This window comes from Lycium ferocissimum, chromosome 9 (assembly GCF_029784015.1).
Source record: "Lycium ferocissimum isolate CSIRO_LF1 chromosome 9, AGI_CSIRO_Lferr_CH_V1, whole genome shotgun sequence".
NCBI lineage: Eukaryota > Viridiplantae > Streptophyta > Magnoliopsida > Solanales > Solanaceae > Lycium > Lycium ferocissimum.
Window position 1 is genome coordinate 34,389,496 of NC_081350.1, and position 18,264 is coordinate 34,407,759.

The 18,264-nt window shown below is 34.3% G+C and overlaps 2 protein-coding genes, 1 long non-coding RNA gene and 1 other non-coding gene across 4 annotated transcripts; 1 reads left to right on the plus strand and 3 right to left on the minus strand.

Moving 5' to 3' along the window:
• Positions 1-65: 65 nt before the first annotated feature.
• Positions 66-1,624, minus strand: LOC132030403 (uncharacterized). The gene is made up of 2 exons (XR_009408044.1): positions 1,189-1,624; positions 66-232 (listed from the first exon to the last, which is right to left on the minus strand). It is a non-coding gene; the product is annotated as an uncharacterized LOC132030403 (long non-coding RNA).
• Positions 1,625-5,642: 4,018 nt separating this feature from the next.
• Positions 5,643-5,713, minus strand: TRNAG-GCC (transfer RNA glycine (anticodon GCC)). Its single transcript has one exon. It is a non-coding gene; the product is annotated as a tRNA-Gly (tRNA).
• A 1,194-nt stretch (positions 5,714-6,907) lies between these two features.
• LOC132030402 (probable xyloglucan galactosyltransferase GT19) lies at positions 6,908-9,068 on the minus strand. Its single transcript, XM_059420025.1, has one exon. The coding sequence runs from the start codon at positions 8,459-8,461 to the stop codon at positions 7,127-7,129; it is 1,335 nt and encodes a 444-aa protein (XP_059276008.1). The 5' UTR covers positions 8,462-9,068; the 3' UTR covers positions 6,908-7,126.
• A 5,642-nt stretch (positions 9,069-14,710) lies between these two features.
• On the plus strand, positions 14,711-16,145 carry LOC132069443 (protein INAPERTURATE POLLEN1). The gene is made up of 2 exons (XM_059462786.1): positions 14,711-14,785; positions 14,865-16,145. Exons 1-2 carry the CDS (start codon positions 14,770-14,772, stop codon positions 15,791-15,793), a joined length of 945 nt encoding a protein of 314 aa, XP_059318769.1. The 5' UTR covers positions 14,711-14,769; the 3' UTR covers positions 15,794-16,145.
• Positions 16,146-18,264: the final 2,119 nt, after the last annotated feature.

The window sequence follows — 18,264 nt, forward strand, 5'->3', positions numbered from 1 at the left end:
TTGGAGTTCGTTTTCCTGGTTAGGAAATAGGAATGAGCTCAAAGAAAAAGCATTGCACCAGCCAGGAATCGAACCCGGGTCTGTATCTTTTCGTTACAATTGTTACAGATAACTTAGCAATTATCACACGTTGCCAATGTGCCATGACTTCTATCTGCCTTGTGGGTTATGGTAAAGATACTAAATTCAGGGGATGAAGAGCCACAGCAAATGGTTATCTTGATTTTTAGCCCTGTCAAACCAACATGGAAGAATGATTGAGCTTTCAATTGAATTGAATGATCAACCTCAAAGATGTAAACCGACAATAATATATTTTCCACGAAGGGTCTATTTTCTATGGTTATCTTCTGAGTTCTGAGGTCGGTTATGAAAACTAAAGACTAGGCTTTTCAACAGTCTGATGTGACACTTAATGGGAAACTTCCGCGTCAGAGATGTAGGAGAGTTGTATCTGGAATATACAAACAGTAACACCTGGACAAATTACAACCACAAGCACTGTTAGCCAATCACACTATATTTAGCAGTCACCCGATATGTCGGTACAAGATAGCATATATCCAATGAAATAATTGAGATGAGCACAAATTAGCCTGTACACTATCAGCATAAAAAAAAAGTTTCGTAAAAACACTCTTCGATTTGTTAATACTATTATTAGTCTTTAATATAGATTTTTTTTCTTGAAAAATACTTTTAAGAATAACTTATATATACATAATAGGGTATATTTATAAAATATGATGATGCTTTTCAGTTTACAAAATATAGCAATAAATTTCTCACAGAACATATACCAAAATTTTCTCCCAAGACTTGGAAAATTTGCTCAAGGCTTAAAAAATTTACTCAAAAATTTGTGTATAAAATGTGTATTTCTAGCTCAAGGTTCAAAAATTTCGCTCAATATTTTGTGTGTGAAAATTGTATGAAATAAGTATATTTTACTGAAGGCTCAAAAATTTTGACTTTATGTATAAAAAAAGCGTATGAAATATGTAAATCTCGCTTGAGGCTTAGAATTCTTACATTTTTCGTGTATAAAACTGTATGAAATATGTATATAATTGTACAAAAATTTTGTATAAAGTTCATATTAGATTTTTAAAAATTTAATACAACCACAATAACATTATATCCAACTTTCATACAAAAATTTAATACAACATACAAAACTTAAAATACGATATGCTTGAAATTCCTGAGAAGAATCAATCTTGAAAACTTCACCGGATCTCAACAACAAATCTTTCTCCACTGCTACAGGAAAATAAATGAATCCAGCGAAGGGTCATCAACCAAATTAAAAGTCTTTGACAAAAATGGTAAAATTGGTATTTTTTTTCAAATCTACATTTTTCTAAATCTTCATCTTTTCAGATCTGTTGTCTGAGCTTGACCTGAACTCTCCAAAAAAGGCGCCGGAGAATGGGAAGGGAAGGATGGGGTGGTGGAGTTCTTGGAGGAAGTGGAGAACCGGGAAAAGGGGCAATGAACGGTGGGTGGCTCTGTTTTGGATGAAACAAAGCATGGGGAAAAAGGGAAGGGAAGGGTGGCTTTTAATTTTTTTAAATTTGATATATTTTATAATTAAATTATTATGTTTTGTAATTTTTAATATAATAAATCAAACACTTGATAAAAAATAATTTTAATATTATAATCTCTGCATTACTAATCTCTGCATTATTTGTCTTCGTACCAAATGACCCCTTGGGTAATAGGTGCAATTATTGCTTTGTGGAAATTCCTTTCGCATGGCCGACATAAAAAAGCTTAAGTCCATAGAATTTAGCTTGTTCCTGTACTAGTGCACGTACGTGTCATTTTTTATTTTTATTTTAATGTTCCTTCCGTAACTTTTAAAACCTTGCCTTTTTTTCTTTTTCTGTTTTGCGTCTCTTCCTTACTTCTAAGAAACTAAATAAAGGGAGTAAAAGACGAGAGAATTTGCACTAACTGAAACTCACATCTAATTAGCCGACTCTATACATAGAATAAATTGCTCCTAATTTTATGCATGCTTCTCATAAATCATATTTTTGAAACCACTATCATCATTTTTTCTCTTATAAATCCGAAGTGCTTCAATAGAAAAAGTGAGAAGAAAATTACAATACGAGAGATGATGTGTAAAAGTATTCAAATTGGGTATCAGCAAGCATTTTACATGCTTAGAAAAAAGTTTCACTTTTACCTTATCATTTGAAAAGTCTACAAAGTACAACCAAAAGCACTGTTAGCCGATCACTGTATAATTAGTGGTCACTCATATATGCGCTGGTGGAATATAGCAAGTATACAGTAGAATAGTTGAGGTGAGCATAAATTAGCCTGTACATTGCCATCATAAAAATGTTTCATAAAAACACTCTCCGATTTGTTAATACTATTATTAATCTTTAAGGGCTCGTTTGGTTAGAAAACAAGTTATCCCTGGATAACTAATCTCGGGATAAGTTATTCCGGAATTGTTATTCTACCCTCAATGTGGGATAAAAAAAACACTATAATTCTCGGATAACTAATCTCGAGATTAGTTATCACGAGTTTTTATTCCAATCAAATGTGGGATAAAGCGGCATTAAATTTTTATCCCAAAATTATTTTTAATTATCCATCATACCAAACGAGCCCTAATACTAGTATATATTTTTTCTTGAGAAATACTTTTAACTTGCTAGCCAAACTCTACGACGAACGCTTCTCAAGAAACTTTATCCTTGCAAGACATAACATTTCCGTTGGAAATTGATTTATGTTCTTATTTTCTGACAAGGTTTTCAGATAATCGGCCTATAGTTATTTTTATAATACAGCCCAGAACACGAAAACATCTTAGCTTGTGTTCGGCCATATATTTTAGGCGCATATTTTGAAGATTTATTTTTAAAATTTTTTTTGGGCATAAAGTTTTGACAGATTCTAAAAATAAATTGTCAAATTTCAAATTCTAGCACCAACCTATTTTTGGGTCAAAATTTATGTTTTGGCCTTTTCAAAACTTCTAAAACTATCCCAAACTTTTATAGTATTTTTTAAAAAAGCCCTTCTATTTATGATCAACTAATTATATCTACCACGTTCCTCTATTAAAGTCGTATCTATCATATTTTCACAATTAAAGTAATCTCTTCTATAAGGTGAATGAGCTAAGTTGTGCCCAAACAGTAAAAGAAGAAACCCCAGGAAAAATTACTCTGCCAATTGTAGAAAGGAAATTTTACACTGTATGCCAATTATGGCAAAATATTTACCCGTTCTAGCCCATCTTTTTTAAATTACCTGCCATAGCCATTTTTTTTTTCCTCTTCGCTTTTTTACTGGCCTTATACATTATTATACACTTTTATACAAGGTTTATACATTGTCTACGTAAATGTATAAAGTTATATATTATTGTATATAATATTGTAGACTAGTCTTATACATTATTATAAACTTTTATAAAGTGTACATTATCTACGATGGTGAGTGTATAAAGTTGTATATTGTTGTATAAATGTGAATATTCAAGTTGTGCCATGAAATATTGGGCTGTAGGTTTATAATTTAAAACATGGGCTATGAATATGTAATTTTGATCATAAATTGTTTATAACTGAAATTTTCCCTTGTAAAAATGGTTGCGAAGATAAAAATAGATCTTTGTATTAGAATTGTAGTAGCTAGTGTGTTATTAGCAGTTGTTATTAAAATATCATGTTCTGTATAATTTGGGATTAGCAAGTATGTATGTTTTGTATAATTAGGTATTCTTGATAGTTTTTAGAACGTATGGATATAATAATGTCTCATGTTTTCCAAAAAGAAAAGTGAAATATGTTTTGAAAACGATGGCCAAATATATTTTCAAAATTTGAAAAACTTCACCCAAATCAAATTTTTTAAAATCTTTTTGGGAATCTATGGCTAAACGCTAGCTCAGAGTCAGTTGAATCGTTAACAAAAGAGATCTAAAGAGAGAAATCAAAAGTAGTAGTAGTAGTAGTGTAAAAGCAGAAGTTGCCTACAGTCTGTCAAGCAACCCATAAGTAATCTCTCCCCGATTATGAAGTTAAAATATAAAATTATGTGTGCCATTCAACAGCTTAGAATTTTCCCAAAAGATGACTAGCGTTGGTTTTCCAAGTCTAGGTCCTTTTGTATTCATTTCAATGTTTACCAGGTCAACCCCGAGAAGTTTTAATGCTGAATAACCCTTACTTGTACTCTTGTCTTTGAGGTTCGTTTTTATTATTAATGAAAAGACTAGCCTAGGCACTTGCCTAGCGGATTCGCGTTAATTTTTTTTTTTTTTTTTTAAAAAGGTAAGATATAGCAGATTGAAAGAGCTATATAGCCATAAATAAATTGGTATATGAGACAGATCTTTTAATGGAGCAAGGTATTGGAGGAATTTTGGATACTTCATTACTCAAAGAATCAGCTGAAATACAAGTGAAAGATGATTCTAACTAATAAGGGAATTAAATGCTACATATCTATTGTAACACTACAGGCAAGGAAGCTATAATTCTGTGACAGATCTTAAGATCATATAACATATGGTATAATGTTTGAAAGTCTAACTTCATTATGCAATTCAGGCCTCCAATCATAAAACTACATGCTCATTGGATTGAATTGTTTCATCGTTAATCGTAGAAATGGAAGCTGATGGACTTATCTTGCATGTCCTAAGACGCCATTCGTCGATACGTGCTGCTTGATCAGGATTCAAAACCTGAAAAGTCACGGTACTGAAGAAAGCTGAGAATTTATTCAGTTTCACTCAGTAGAAAGGACTGCCTGACGGACACTCTGCATCGCCTCAATGGAATTTCAGTGACAATTGCTAACAATAACATTTGGTAAGTTGATGAAACGAGCACCCAATATGTCTGCAATTAAGACTGAAGTCTTCTCAAACAATTGTCTAGAGTAGCCATATTTTTGGCTGGTCAGCTGCTCGTCGAAGATGAGACATGAAATTTTATGGCTTTCCTTCTATATAAAAAAGAAAAAAAAATGGTTAAAAACAAGACAACACGTTCAAAACTCACTATGAGACACCTAGTTTGTCTAAGTTTATATGGTATCTTGCAAAACGTGCTTAATTTAAGGGGTTATCTACCTATCTAGCCTTATTGGAAAGAAGAATGTAGGGGATCCAATAAGGTTGTTTTCATTTCATCAATCGAGACAATGTAAATGGACCCAAATAGGGACCCAGATGATAATATTTTAGGGAAGACTTGCTAGAGTTGTCTTGACTTTACAAGTATCATTAAAGTCCATGAGTTATTGACGAAAACTTTTTTTGTTTGTATGATCCACATGAAAAATAAATTCAGCAGTAAGCACATCCAAGGCATGTCCCAAAGAACTTGACATTATCGCGTTTCTCTTTCCATCAATTTCGCGATGTTATACTAATAACATTCTTCTTCCTCTGCCTGTTGCAAATAGAATTAAGCTCATGAAATTGAGCATTAGAATGACATGAATGTAGTTAAATTTTAGTCCAAATATCAAAAGCAGCTTCTTTTAGAAGAAGCAAGAGAAGATAGACACAGAACTTTGCAACAAATTATAATACTGATGTTGAAGTTCGCTTTTCTTGTTAGGAAAAAAAGAATGAGCTCAAGAAAAAGCGTTGCACCAGCCGGGAATCGAACCCGGGTCTGTACCGTGGCAGGGTACTATTCTACCACTAGACCACTGGTGCTTGACGCTTGAAGAGGTTCCATGTTTAAGTATTATAATGTCTGTAGATTAATCATGACTGCTTTTGTTAAATATGCAAGTCTAGTTTAAGAAAATTCTTTTTTCATGCTGTCTATCAAAGTGGACGTCTTAGCCTGACCCATCAAAGTGGATGTCTAGTCTACAAGAGCAACTGTTTAACTGTAAGATACTGCTAGAAAATTCACAACTGTCAAGCCACTTAGCTTATTAGAGCTGAGATTATGTCTCTAACATATCAATAGGCGATCTTGAGGTTTGCACTCCACACTACTGAAACTAAGCCCCGTTTGGCCATAAGAATTACTCACTTTATTCCGGAATCAGCGTTTGGCCATGAGAATTCCGAATACAACTCCAGAATACCAAAAACTCAAACAACTTGTTTTTCAAAAAAATTTCAAATTTTTACAACTACATTTCACCAAAAACTACAATTTTAAAAACTATGGCCAAACACAACTCCAACTCCAAAATTCCAAAAAAAAGTGAATTTTTTTTTGGTATCTATGGACAAACGGAGCCTAAATATTGTAAGTAGCTAGGATGGTAACTCAAATTTTACCTCTCCCTGTAATGCCATTATAGGTAGAAAATCTGTGATATTTGTGTTCAGTGCACCTTCTAATTTTGGAAATGACTTAAAATCCCCAGTTTCTGGGCTTCCGTGATGATTCTTTGTTAACGAACTTGGAGTCTTCATATGATGATTTTCTTTTATACTTGAGTCTTGATGTTATGATTTCTAGCTATTTAACTTGATAATACCATAAATGCTAAAGATGTTTACATTTGAATTCTGTTCCTATGCATCATTGTTAGATCTGTTATGCCTTCAATACCAATGCAAATGCTCATTCTAAGTTCACTATTAGATTGTTTCTTTGAGCTTTGAGGTTAAGCTTGGTGGAAATTACACTGGAAATCTTAGAAGTGAGCAAATTATCACATCTAAATGAGACAAATCAAACAGGTAGAATAAGAGGTACTATTGGTTTTGCAATAAAACAGATTTATCAGAATGCTACTGATGATGTCTAAAACCAATGTCTTCCTTTATCATTAGCTTTATTCAATAAGTAGACCTCTTGTAAACCAGTTAGTTTAACCATTGATAGATGGATTCTACTACATTGAGTTAGATTCTGAATTCTGGTACATAACCATTGTTTGAATCTTTTGTTTTTTTTGCTGTACAACTAACAATGACAAGCAGCTTATTAGAAATAGAAGTATGGTAACCAAGAATTACTAGTGACTGCCTTTACATCTATTCATTATCAGTGGAAATAGGAATACAAAATTATCTCAACACCATTTGCTGTGTTATAAATAATACTAGAAACAATAAAAAGAACAATAAGAGATAGAATAGAACACAGTAATAAGCTAATAATTATTGAGCTGCTACTTCTTGAAGCCTGGACTTGATTCTTTCCAAAGTGCCCTCTATTGCAATATCAAAGGCATCCTTTTTGCTTCTCAAACCAAGTGAACTTCCATGCTTTCTATACATCACTCTAGGCATCATTTCCAAAACTTTTTCTCTCATCCTCCTAACTTGAGCTCTTGGTATACTAGTTAAAACATCAAGAATCTTCAACCCTTTAAACACAACATCTTCTTTAGGTATAGACACTGAAAACTCTTCATACTTCTCCTCTGGCAAATGCCATCCGTATTGCTTTTTCGCAGACAAATCTTCAAAAAACACAGGAATGCAACCCGCAAGAATCCCATCGAACGTGGACCGTCTAGTTGGTGTATCCCCTGGAGGCTGCAAACAAAAACTAGCTTGCAGCATTGGCTTCATAAACCTTATAGGATCATGTTCACAAATCCCATTAGAACAATCTACGAATTCGCACAATTTCTCGTACCCCGTGCCATTAGCACTCATACTAGTCACATTCTCACACTCAAGCCTAATACTTCTCCTAACATTAGGATTAGCTGAAATTCCACCACCACCAGCAAACAACATCAAAGTAGTCCTCCTAGACCTCCTTACCCTATTCACCCAAGACTCGAAAAACGCTAAATTCGGAGGATGAAACGAAGTGGGATATGGAATAGCTTGTTCTTGCCAAGGATAAGCTCTACCTTCAATAGTCAATGCAGTAACATTGTAAAACTCAGGCAATTCAAGAAATGAAGTACCAAACACTAAAGGATCATTAAACAAAGGTTGACTAAAATCCCAAGCAGGTCTTGTCATAACCATAAAATGATCATGACCATAATTTCTACTCCAAATATTAGGTGAATCAACATGGACTAAAAAATCATACAAATCTAAACCATGTTGGAAACTTGAATTAACTTCAGGACCATATAAGTACTTAAGGCTATCAAGGCCACCATAATAAGGTACATAAATAGCATTGGCTTGACTAGGATCAGATGTTAAACAAGGGTATTCAAGCATTCTACGATGGAAAATAAGTTCAAGCATAGAAGGGTCAGTTCTATACCAACTATGAGATTTGTTGTGAGTTTTTTGGCCAAGGCCATGGTTTGCTAAATAAGGACAAAAATTGTCAAACAGAGGATATTCAGAGCAATTTGATAAAAGGTCAAGGTTGAATTGAGGTGGTAAATGTCTAATATGGATCCATTTGTTTGTGCAATCAGTTTCAAGATCAGAATCTTGTGAATTTGCAGAGAAGATAAAAAGGAAAAACACAAAAACAAAGAGGGTAATGAAATTTGTGGTCGTTAATGGTGGCATTTTCTTAGATTGGGTGTTGAAAAAAAGGTGAAAAGATTCTATTTTTATCTCTTTGCAACTGTCGGTGGATGGTGGAGATGAGTTAATCAAATAAAAATTCAATCTTTACCCAAGAACTCTAAATCTTGAATTTAAAGGAAAAAAGAGAAGATGGGTTGAGTTCACATTATCAAGAAATGGAAAAAGCAGTGAACTTTACCAAATCTAAAATGAAAACCATGAGATATTGCCCATTCAAGAACTTAAAAAAAAGTCTAGACCAACAAAAACCAACCTTGTACAGAACACAAAAATCTGAAAAAATGGAGGGGTGAAGTGGAAATTAATGTTGAAATAGGAGATGAGAAAGATTTTAAAAAAAAAAAAAAAAAAAAAAAAAACAGATGGTACAGTTTGTTAAGGAGGAAAGACTAAGTCAGAGAAAATGGCGGACAGGAATGTGATAGTGTGAGACCAATACGTAGTGAGAAGTTACACCTCTCCCACTCCCTATGGGAAAAAACAAAAGAATCCTCTGCAGTGATAGAGATTTTTCTTTTTTCTTTTCACCCCCTGCTGTGATAGAGTTGGAACAGTCTGAACAGAAATAAATGGAAGTTATCTTCAGTATAGGATTTTTTTATTTAAAAACTTATCATGTCATATTGTAATTGTTTCTAAGGGGAAAGTAGAACAAGAAAAAGGATTAACTTAATAGCTTTCTCTATCATTTTATGCCTTCTTTTTTCTTGTTTTTAATCTCTTGTGAAGCATATACCTTTATTTCTTTATAGACATATTGAAGTAGTATGTTTTTTTTATTTTTTATGGAAAGCATCCAAAATATAAACTACTGTAGTTGATAAATCTTAAAAATCAAATTCATTATGGTTACAAATTTTCCTAACAAGAATGCATTTTAATAGTTATAGTTTTTTCTTCAAATTTCTATGCCATTTTTGTTACAAGTTTTTTTTATATAAATGCATTCAACCCCAAAATAATCCTGAATTTTACGGAAACAAATTAACTAACCAAGTCTTTAAAACCTTTGCTAAATCTAGTTTTCAATCAAATATTAAAAAAACAAAAAAACAATCCTAGCCAAAATGTCAAGTTAAGATAGTGGAGTATACTTTTTTACTCTTAATTAATCCTACAACTGTCCTAGATTGACTATTTGTAACTAATAGTCAATTGTTTTAATTTATGTGGTGTAGAGAACACTTAAGAGGTATTTATATTTAGTAACTATACTTTGTTTTAATTATATCTCATAGCTAAGTGTTGTATTTTAATTACACATGATAACTAATACCTCTTAACATACGGTTCCCTCAAAATCATTCCACTGTATCAATCTTTTCCTCAACCCTCTCTCTCTTCTCCCTCAACTCTCTATCATTTTTCCCTCTCTCATCTCCCTCGGCCAGCCAACGTCCATCTCCGTCGGCGTCATCTACCACTCCATCTTCTCCAGCTGTAAGTGAGCAGTAGCAGCAGAGAAAAAAAGGGTAGCTGTCTCTCTCTCTTCCATTTTCTCAGATCTGAGCGAGCAGTCGCCGCCGGTTGCCGCCATCAACCACTCTATTTTCTTAGATCTGAGCGAGCAATCGCCACCGGTCGCCGCCATCAACCACTCAGATATGAGCGAGTAGCCGCTTCTCTCTCTCTTCCCTTTTGTTAGATTTGGCGAGTATCTCAGATCTGAGTGTATTTTCTTTCTTGCATCTCAAATTTGAGTGTATTCATTTTTTTAGGGTAAAATATAGTGTTTCTTTATGTATTTTTTGCCAGTATTTCGAAGGAGATCTTTTTGTATACAAATGAATACAGTGAATTTGAATACAATTGAATATCTCTGTATTTTTTTGCATTTATGTTGTTTGAATACAACCGAATTTCAATACAATAAGTTGAATACAATGTAAAATTAGTTACGAATGAATATAGCCGAATTGACTACATCTGAATTCTTTTTATATACAATTTGAATATAGATGAATATCCCTATTTTTTTCATTTATGTTGTTTGAGTACAACACAATTTAAATACAATAAGTTGAATATAGTAAAAGTAGCTACAAATGAACACATTCGAATTGAATACAGCGAAATACAACCGAATTTAAATACATGTTACTATAGCTACGAAATGTAATTAGCAAAAGTGTAGCTATGCCTAAAAAAAAACCAAAGTATAGTCATTTGTGTAAAATAATTTACTTGGTGTAGAGAACACTTAGGAGGTATTTATATTTAGTAACTATACTTTATTTTAATTACATCTCATAGCTAAATGTTGTATTTTAATTACACAAGGTAACTAATACAGTAAAACTATGTTATATTTAGTATTAAAAACCATTTTCTCTCTATTCTCTCTCAATCTCCTCCCGTTTTTTCCTCCATTTTCTCTCTCCTCCATCACCTCTCTCTCTCTCAACTGTCTCTCACCCCTCTCTCTCTCTCTCTCTCTCTCTCTCTCTCTCTCTCTCTCTCTCTCTCTCTCTCTGCACTCTCTCTCCGCCCGCAACTAAGGCGGCAGTCATAGTAGCGAACAAGTCGCGGTATTCTCGATTCGCCGGAGGAAGAAAGCGACGCCATCGTTGCCGCCACCCAGATCTGATCTATAAAACTATGTTGATTTTTTCTCACGCCGCTGTTGCCCAGATCTGAGTTTAAAACTATGTTGCTTTTTCTATTGCCGTCGTTGCCGCCACCGCCTAGATCTGAGTGTAAAACTATGTTGATTTTTTCTCAGATCTTGAAAATCGGATTCTCCGACCACATTTGATTGTATTAAGACCTGACATCATTTTTCAGTGTATTTCTGAGTGTATTCTTCATTTTATTAATGCATACATTATTCAACGAGGTCGCATTTGTATGATCTCTGGTGGAGTTGTTGCAGATCTGTATGAATCTGTATTTTTTTTTTTAGTAAATACAATGTATTTTTAAAAGAATTTGAATGTATTCTTCATTTATTTGAGCGTAAATACATCCAAATACAGTGTTTCTTTATGTTTTTTCGCCTGTATTTCGAAAGTGATCTTTTTTATATATAAATGAATACAATGAATTTGAAAATAATTGAATATCCCTGTTTTTTGTTTGCATTTATTTTGTTTGAATATAAACGAATTTAAATACAATAAGTTAAATACAGTATAAAAATAGCTACGAATGAATACATCCGAATAGGAATACAACCGAATTGAAATACACGTTACTGTAGCTACGACATATAATTAGCGAAAGTGTAGCTATGCTTTAAAAAAAAAAATCAAAGTATAGTCATTTGTGTAAGTTCCCCTTCTTTTATTGTAAATGCCAACTTATTATTAATCTTTGGAATAGAACGTTTATTCATATACAATCATGTCTTTTTATAATAATTACTATTATCATTTATAATAACATTTCATTATATCGTAATCAATTTTTCATTATAACAATAAAAAAATATCCAGACAAAAAATGTTTTTATTTTAGAAATTAGAAAGGTATGACGGATTACTCCGTAAGAACATACTTTCCGATTTCCAGATTTCATTTCATTACATTTCTCCATTAAGTTTTACAAAATGAAAGTTGCGCCTCACCCTCTCATATTGAGCATTTTTTTCACTTTCACGGGAATAGGCGTGCCACGTAAAAAAAAATCACTGTAGAATTGTGTAACCGAGTAGTAGTAATAGTTTAGGGATTTGCATAAAGTGGGACATTTGATGTCTTTACTGGTGACTTTATTTAGTGTAAGTAACAACTTTGTTTTATTGAAGTACACTTTAATGGATATTTAGCAGTATACTATAATGTTCACATGCATGGAGGGTTTTGACTAAAGTGTTCAGCCTCATCATGTTGTCGTTTTGTGAGTGTTACAAATTTAATTAAATACTTTCTCAAAGTTTCCACCGACAAGAGAATTTAATAGTTTGGGGAGCTGGGAAGTTCAGACATTTAACATGGGCTTTGTTTTATGGATCCATTTTAGTTGACACGTACATTTGTGGCATTGGGCTGATCCATTTTCTTCATCATCCATGTCGACGTGAACTCAAGATTTAGCATCAATTCGTCCAAAATATGTGTGATCTTATTTTGTATATACATTCTAATTTTTTAGCAATATAGACATAGCCTGAGCTAAAAACAATCCATTCATTCATAGAACCTACGCTAGATCGACCTTTGCATCTCAATCTATCATTTGTTTTCATCAGTTTAAATAGCCATGTTATCTACCCTTTTGTGCTAGCTTTCTACACTTAAGAAATCTTTAGAAAAATGAATTGATAGGTACACAATTTTGGAGGAGAGAGAGAAGTTATCCGTGATTCCAATGGAAATTGAAAAGAAAGATACTCCCGGTAGATCCTTTCTAACTCGGACCTTCATGCTGGAATACTAGCCCTACTCATGAAATTAGAATTGACTTTCACTAACGATTTATATCCATTAATAGTGGATACGGATTCCTAGATATTGGGCAATTTAATTTTCTTCAACTTGAAAAAGTGCACCTTATTCACATTTACTAAATGATTGTAGGTTCCTCCTCCAAGCAATGAAATATCTTCACATGCACCACTTTTACTGTGAGGCAAATACGATAACGCACTCTCTAGCTAGTTATGGAAATACCTGGCCTTACATGAATTAACTATAAATAAAGACGTTTTTAGGAATTATCCTCCTTAATTCGTTTATTTACTTTTCTACAAAGACTTCATGAGAACTGAATCATCAAGATTAGTCCCCTTATATAATGAACATGTTTAAATTTCCGTCTTTAATTTGAAGTTCCTTTCATTTGTTAGCAATAAAAAAAGGAATACATTTAAGAGATAATAAGAAACTTGAGTTTAATAATACTACTTAAGACTCTATATTACAAAATATAAGAATACTTTCTTATTACAAAACATACCAACAAAATTACAAAACATAATGGATCTGAAACAATTAAAAGCCACCCTTCCCTCCCCTTTTGTTCATGCAACAGATCTAGAAAAGAAAATATAGAGGCGGAAACATCTCTCTCGATCTTCCCCTTTTTCCTGAACGGAGAAGGTTGACGGCGAAGCAGGAAGTAGTGCTAGAAACATGGAGACGACGGAGGAGGTTGACGTCGGAAGTGCGACGGCCAGAAAAGGCGGGGGACCGAGAGAAGAAACGACGGTTGAGATTAGCAGCGAGAATTCAGAACCACTGAGATTCTCCATTAGATCTACTTAATTCATCATAGTTGAGTGACAACGATGATTGCAGTGACGAAAACAAATCTGTTGCTTTCTCCATTTTTACTACCATTCTAGATTAGATCTACTTTTTCAGTTGAATAGATATATGAATTTTTTATTCGAAGTTAGTGAGTTTGGATCTTTCTTTCACCAGAAGTATGAATAAAACTCAAAAAGCTGAAAAAATAAGCCCCAAATTTGGTATGAATAAAACTCAAAAAGCTGAAACAATAAGCCCCAAATTTGGCATTTCGATTGCAATTCCAGCTACCATTGACCAAATCAATGTCGTCATCTGTTGCGGATTTACAACAATCAATTGCATGTTTTCAGCCAAACTCTTTCTATTTTAATTTTATTACTCTTAATTTGATCTATCACCCAATATTGGATGAAAGTTGTACAAAATGTTGTTGTAGTGGTATTAATTTCACCCGAATTTTGAAGCGAGATTGAAATTTGTAAGAAAGTTATATACAATGTGGTTGTAGTTGTATTAATTTTTAAAAACTTAACATAAACTTTATACAAATTTTACACAGTTATATACATATTTCATACCTTTTTTATACAATTTTCATACAAGAAAAATATGAGATGTAGGTATTCTCGCTTTAATATATTGGGCTCCCTTGAACCTTTTGCGCTAATGTAATTGATATACATATTTCATACACAAAAAATTTGAGCGAAAATTTTAAATCTTGAGCAAAAAATACATATTTCATAAACAAAATTTTTAGCGAAAATTTTCATATATGTTTTGTAAGAAATATATTGGTATATTTTGTAAACTGAAAAATATCGTTATATTTTGTAAATATACACTATTCTTATGTATATGTAGGTCATTCTCCCTTGAACCTTTTTGCGCTAATGTAATTGGCCCAACGAAACCCTCTTCGTTAAAGTTCACTTATAAAGTCTATAAATAGAGTTAGTGGGCCAGCCCATACACAACCAGAATAAATTCCATAATAGTTCCCGCGCTAAGTTTGAACTCTGCTTCTTCTTCTTTGCTTCATTTGCTGCTAAAGAAGAAACCAAAAACCCAGAAACATATCTTCTCTTGCAAACATGTTTAAAGCCATAGGTAAGACCCTTTTCCTCCTCCATTCCATTTCATACTTTCCTTTTCAAGAAATCAACCAATGTTTTCCTTTTAATTACAGCTCTATTTGGGTTCAAGAAATCATCAAAGCCATTCAAAGATTACTACAAGTCATGGTTCAAGACCCTCAAGAACGTTCTCCTCCCTCAACTACATAACGCCATGTCATCATCCTCGACCTCCAGTCCTATCCTCTTAGCTTCCCACGTGGAAGTAATTCACCGTCACTTCCTTAATTACTACGAAACCCTAGACCTAGCCGCATCAAACGACGTCGCTCAAGTCCTTTATCCCGATTGGCGAACCCCATTTGAAATACCCTTTCTTTGGCTCGGTGATCTTCATCCGTATCTCTTCATAAATCTCCTCCGTTCATTTATTGGTGATTCCGAAAATGACCCGGAAGATATGTTCGACCCGGAAAAGCAAAATTGGCATGTGGTAATGGCGTGGAAGAGCCCCGGAAAGAGATTGACGAACCGGGTCGATCAGATTGAGTGCGGGTTGAGGCTAATGGTACCCGCACTGGCGGCGCGTGCACGTGAAGCGCAGGCGGCGTTTGTCAAGAAAGTCGCGGCTGAATGGGGCAATCAGAGGGTGGAGATGAATGGGGTTGTGGCAGAAGCGGCGGCGCGTGAAAGACACGCGCACGATAAAGTAGCTCGTGAAGGCAGGAACAAGGAAAAGGAAGGGGGTGTGGCAGAAGAGGCGGCGCGTGGAATTCACGCGCGTGATGAGGTGGCGCGTGAAGGTTGGAGGAAGGAGGACATGAGAGGGGTGGTGGTGGAAGCGGCGCGTGTTGAGATGGAAGAGCTTGTTGGTGTTTTTGTGGATGCGAATAGGTTGCGAAGGAGTGTACTTTCGGATATATTGAGTGTGACGGATGTGTATCAGGCTGCAGTGTTTCTTGAAGCGTTGGCTCAATTTCTTGTTGGGTTTAGGAATAGGGAATTGCTCAGTCAGTTTGACAAGTCTTCTTTGGAGTTATAGTGTGCTTGGGATTGCAGAAGAAGAAGTCAGTGCACAGATTATGTAGAGTTCTAATTTTGTGCATTGCTCTAACTTAAGTCAATGATCTTGACTAATTTCTACAAATAGTTGATAGTAGTTGCTTTCTGATTCTTGAAAGTATGAGGAAGATAAGATTACTGTATTAACTAGCTAATGTTTCATTTTCGTAGCTCTTTGTTCTTTTTTTGTTTGTTTAGTTTGTGATTTGGAAGTTATATTGTTGAGCTTGTGGACAATTGTAAGGAAAAGCTGATATTCATAGTGATTTTGGAGGCAATAGCATAGTAGCATAGTCTGGACAATAGCTAAAAGTGCTATTTTTGTGACTTTATGTGGATGCAATATTATGCATTGGGATGAAATTTGTAGATTGTAGAAATGCAATGAAGTTTGTTTTGCTTGGCCTTTTAACTTTAATGAGGTAGTTCTAAGCATCTTTTTTTATAGTATAGTGTTACGTCCGCCAAGACTTGAACATGCCTAAATGTTTAGTTTTGATTTTGTTCACTGCACTAACTTTAGCCAATAATCTGACTAATTTCTACAAATTAGTCACTAATTCCTGGTCTTGAAAGTATGAGGAAGGATGACTGAAGTATTAACTTGTTTTTCATTTCCTTAGCTCTCTGTTTTTTTGTTTTTAATTTGTTCAGTTTGTGTGTTCAAAGTTGCATTGTTGAGCTGTGGACAATTGTAAGGAGAAGCTGACATTCATAGTGATTTTGGAGGCACTAGCATAGTAGTAGCATTAGCCTGGGCCATTTGTAAAAGGCTACTTTTGACTTTATGTGGATGCAGTTATGCATTGAAATAAAATTTGTGGATTTAAAAAAAAAAATGAAATGAAGTTTGTTTTGCTTGGCCTTTTAATGTTAATGAGGTGTTTGAAGCATTATACAAGTTTTAAAAGCACTCTTCAAAGTTTGTACTGGTATGATGGCCCAATATATAAATTCAGAAATGACTACTTCCATCTACACCTTCCACTGTGTATCTCACACTGTGTGTCAAAAGGTCGGGTCGAATTCAAATGGTTTTTTTTTTTTCCAATAAAGTTCAAATGGATTGAGTTAGTGTGACGCCTGGAAGGCAGGGCAAAAAGAAGGACTGGAAGGTTCCGAAGAAGTTTATCAGGCATAACATAAGTTTACATCGTACGCATGCTTTTGGGCTAAATGATGACATAGCCCGAGGAGCAAATTCATGAAGTCTGTTGAGCCAAACCAAATAATTTGTATCATGAGTTTGGGTTGTGACATCGAGGTACGAACCGGTCCCTCTTCAGTAAAATGTCCCTCGACACAACCAATCTGGGATAAAAGGGAATGGTTTGTGGGGTTGTCGATTAGGCCTTTTAGTAGCTAGTAGTCCTTATATTTAAAAGGGCAATTTGCAGGATTGTCCTTCGCTGGGTTCAATGAGCATTCTCAATATTATGCCTTGAAGAGGACTCGAACCTCCCCGCTCTTTAGCACGAGATTTTGAAGCTATCGAGAGAGTACCAAATGCTGACGGTGACGAAGGTTACCGACTTTCGGTGGACGCGGAGCCAACGAGTTCAGTGGTCTTTAATTTTTGTCCCTCAAATTGGTGGTCTTTAACTTTTGCCCTTTGCTAAAAAAAAATAAATAAAAAAAAATCGCAAGGTAGAATTCTGTCCATATAAATTCTGTCCAGAATTTGCATGGATAGAATTTGCAAAAATTCTGCCTTAAAGCCCAAATTCTGCCTTACATGGACAGATTTGCAAAATTTGCATGGGCAGAATTCTGCCTTGCGAATTTATTTTTTATTGTTTTACTGAGCTGTGGTTCGAACCCACAATCTCGGGGTATTAGGCGAAGGACAAAAATTAAAGACCACCCCAAATGAAGGACGATCCGTGCAAAAAAAAAGTATTTAAATTGATTCCTCGATGTGTCCAAGTCTAGAGGTGTCAAAATGGGCTGGGCTGGCCCGGCCCAACCCAACTCAGCCCTAAAGGTCCAAAGAATTAAATGGGTAGGGATGGGGCGCGCCTTTTTAGTTGAAGAACTGCAAAATGGCAATACCCAACCCATCCTGGCGGGCCGCGGCCAGACGGGCACCTCCTTTAAGTTTTTTGTCTTCCGAAATAACATTTTCTAAGTGATTTTTGGTACAATTTGAACATGAAACTTTTGCAATATGAAATGGAATCTTCTACCACTCATTCTTGCACAAATCCATATCATAGAAGAAAAAATTCAAGAGAACAAATATAAATTATTATTTTTAATCACTAATTCAGATCACGTTCAAAAGAAATTAAATATAATATAAATTTTAAGATTAAAAAGTATTACTCCATTTTCTAATTACTACTTAGTAGTAAGTACATTCTTTTTTCTCATTACTTGTTATTTTTTTGTTTAATTTACTTATATTTTTTTAAAAATTAATTAATTTATTATTCTTTTAAAACCTCGGTG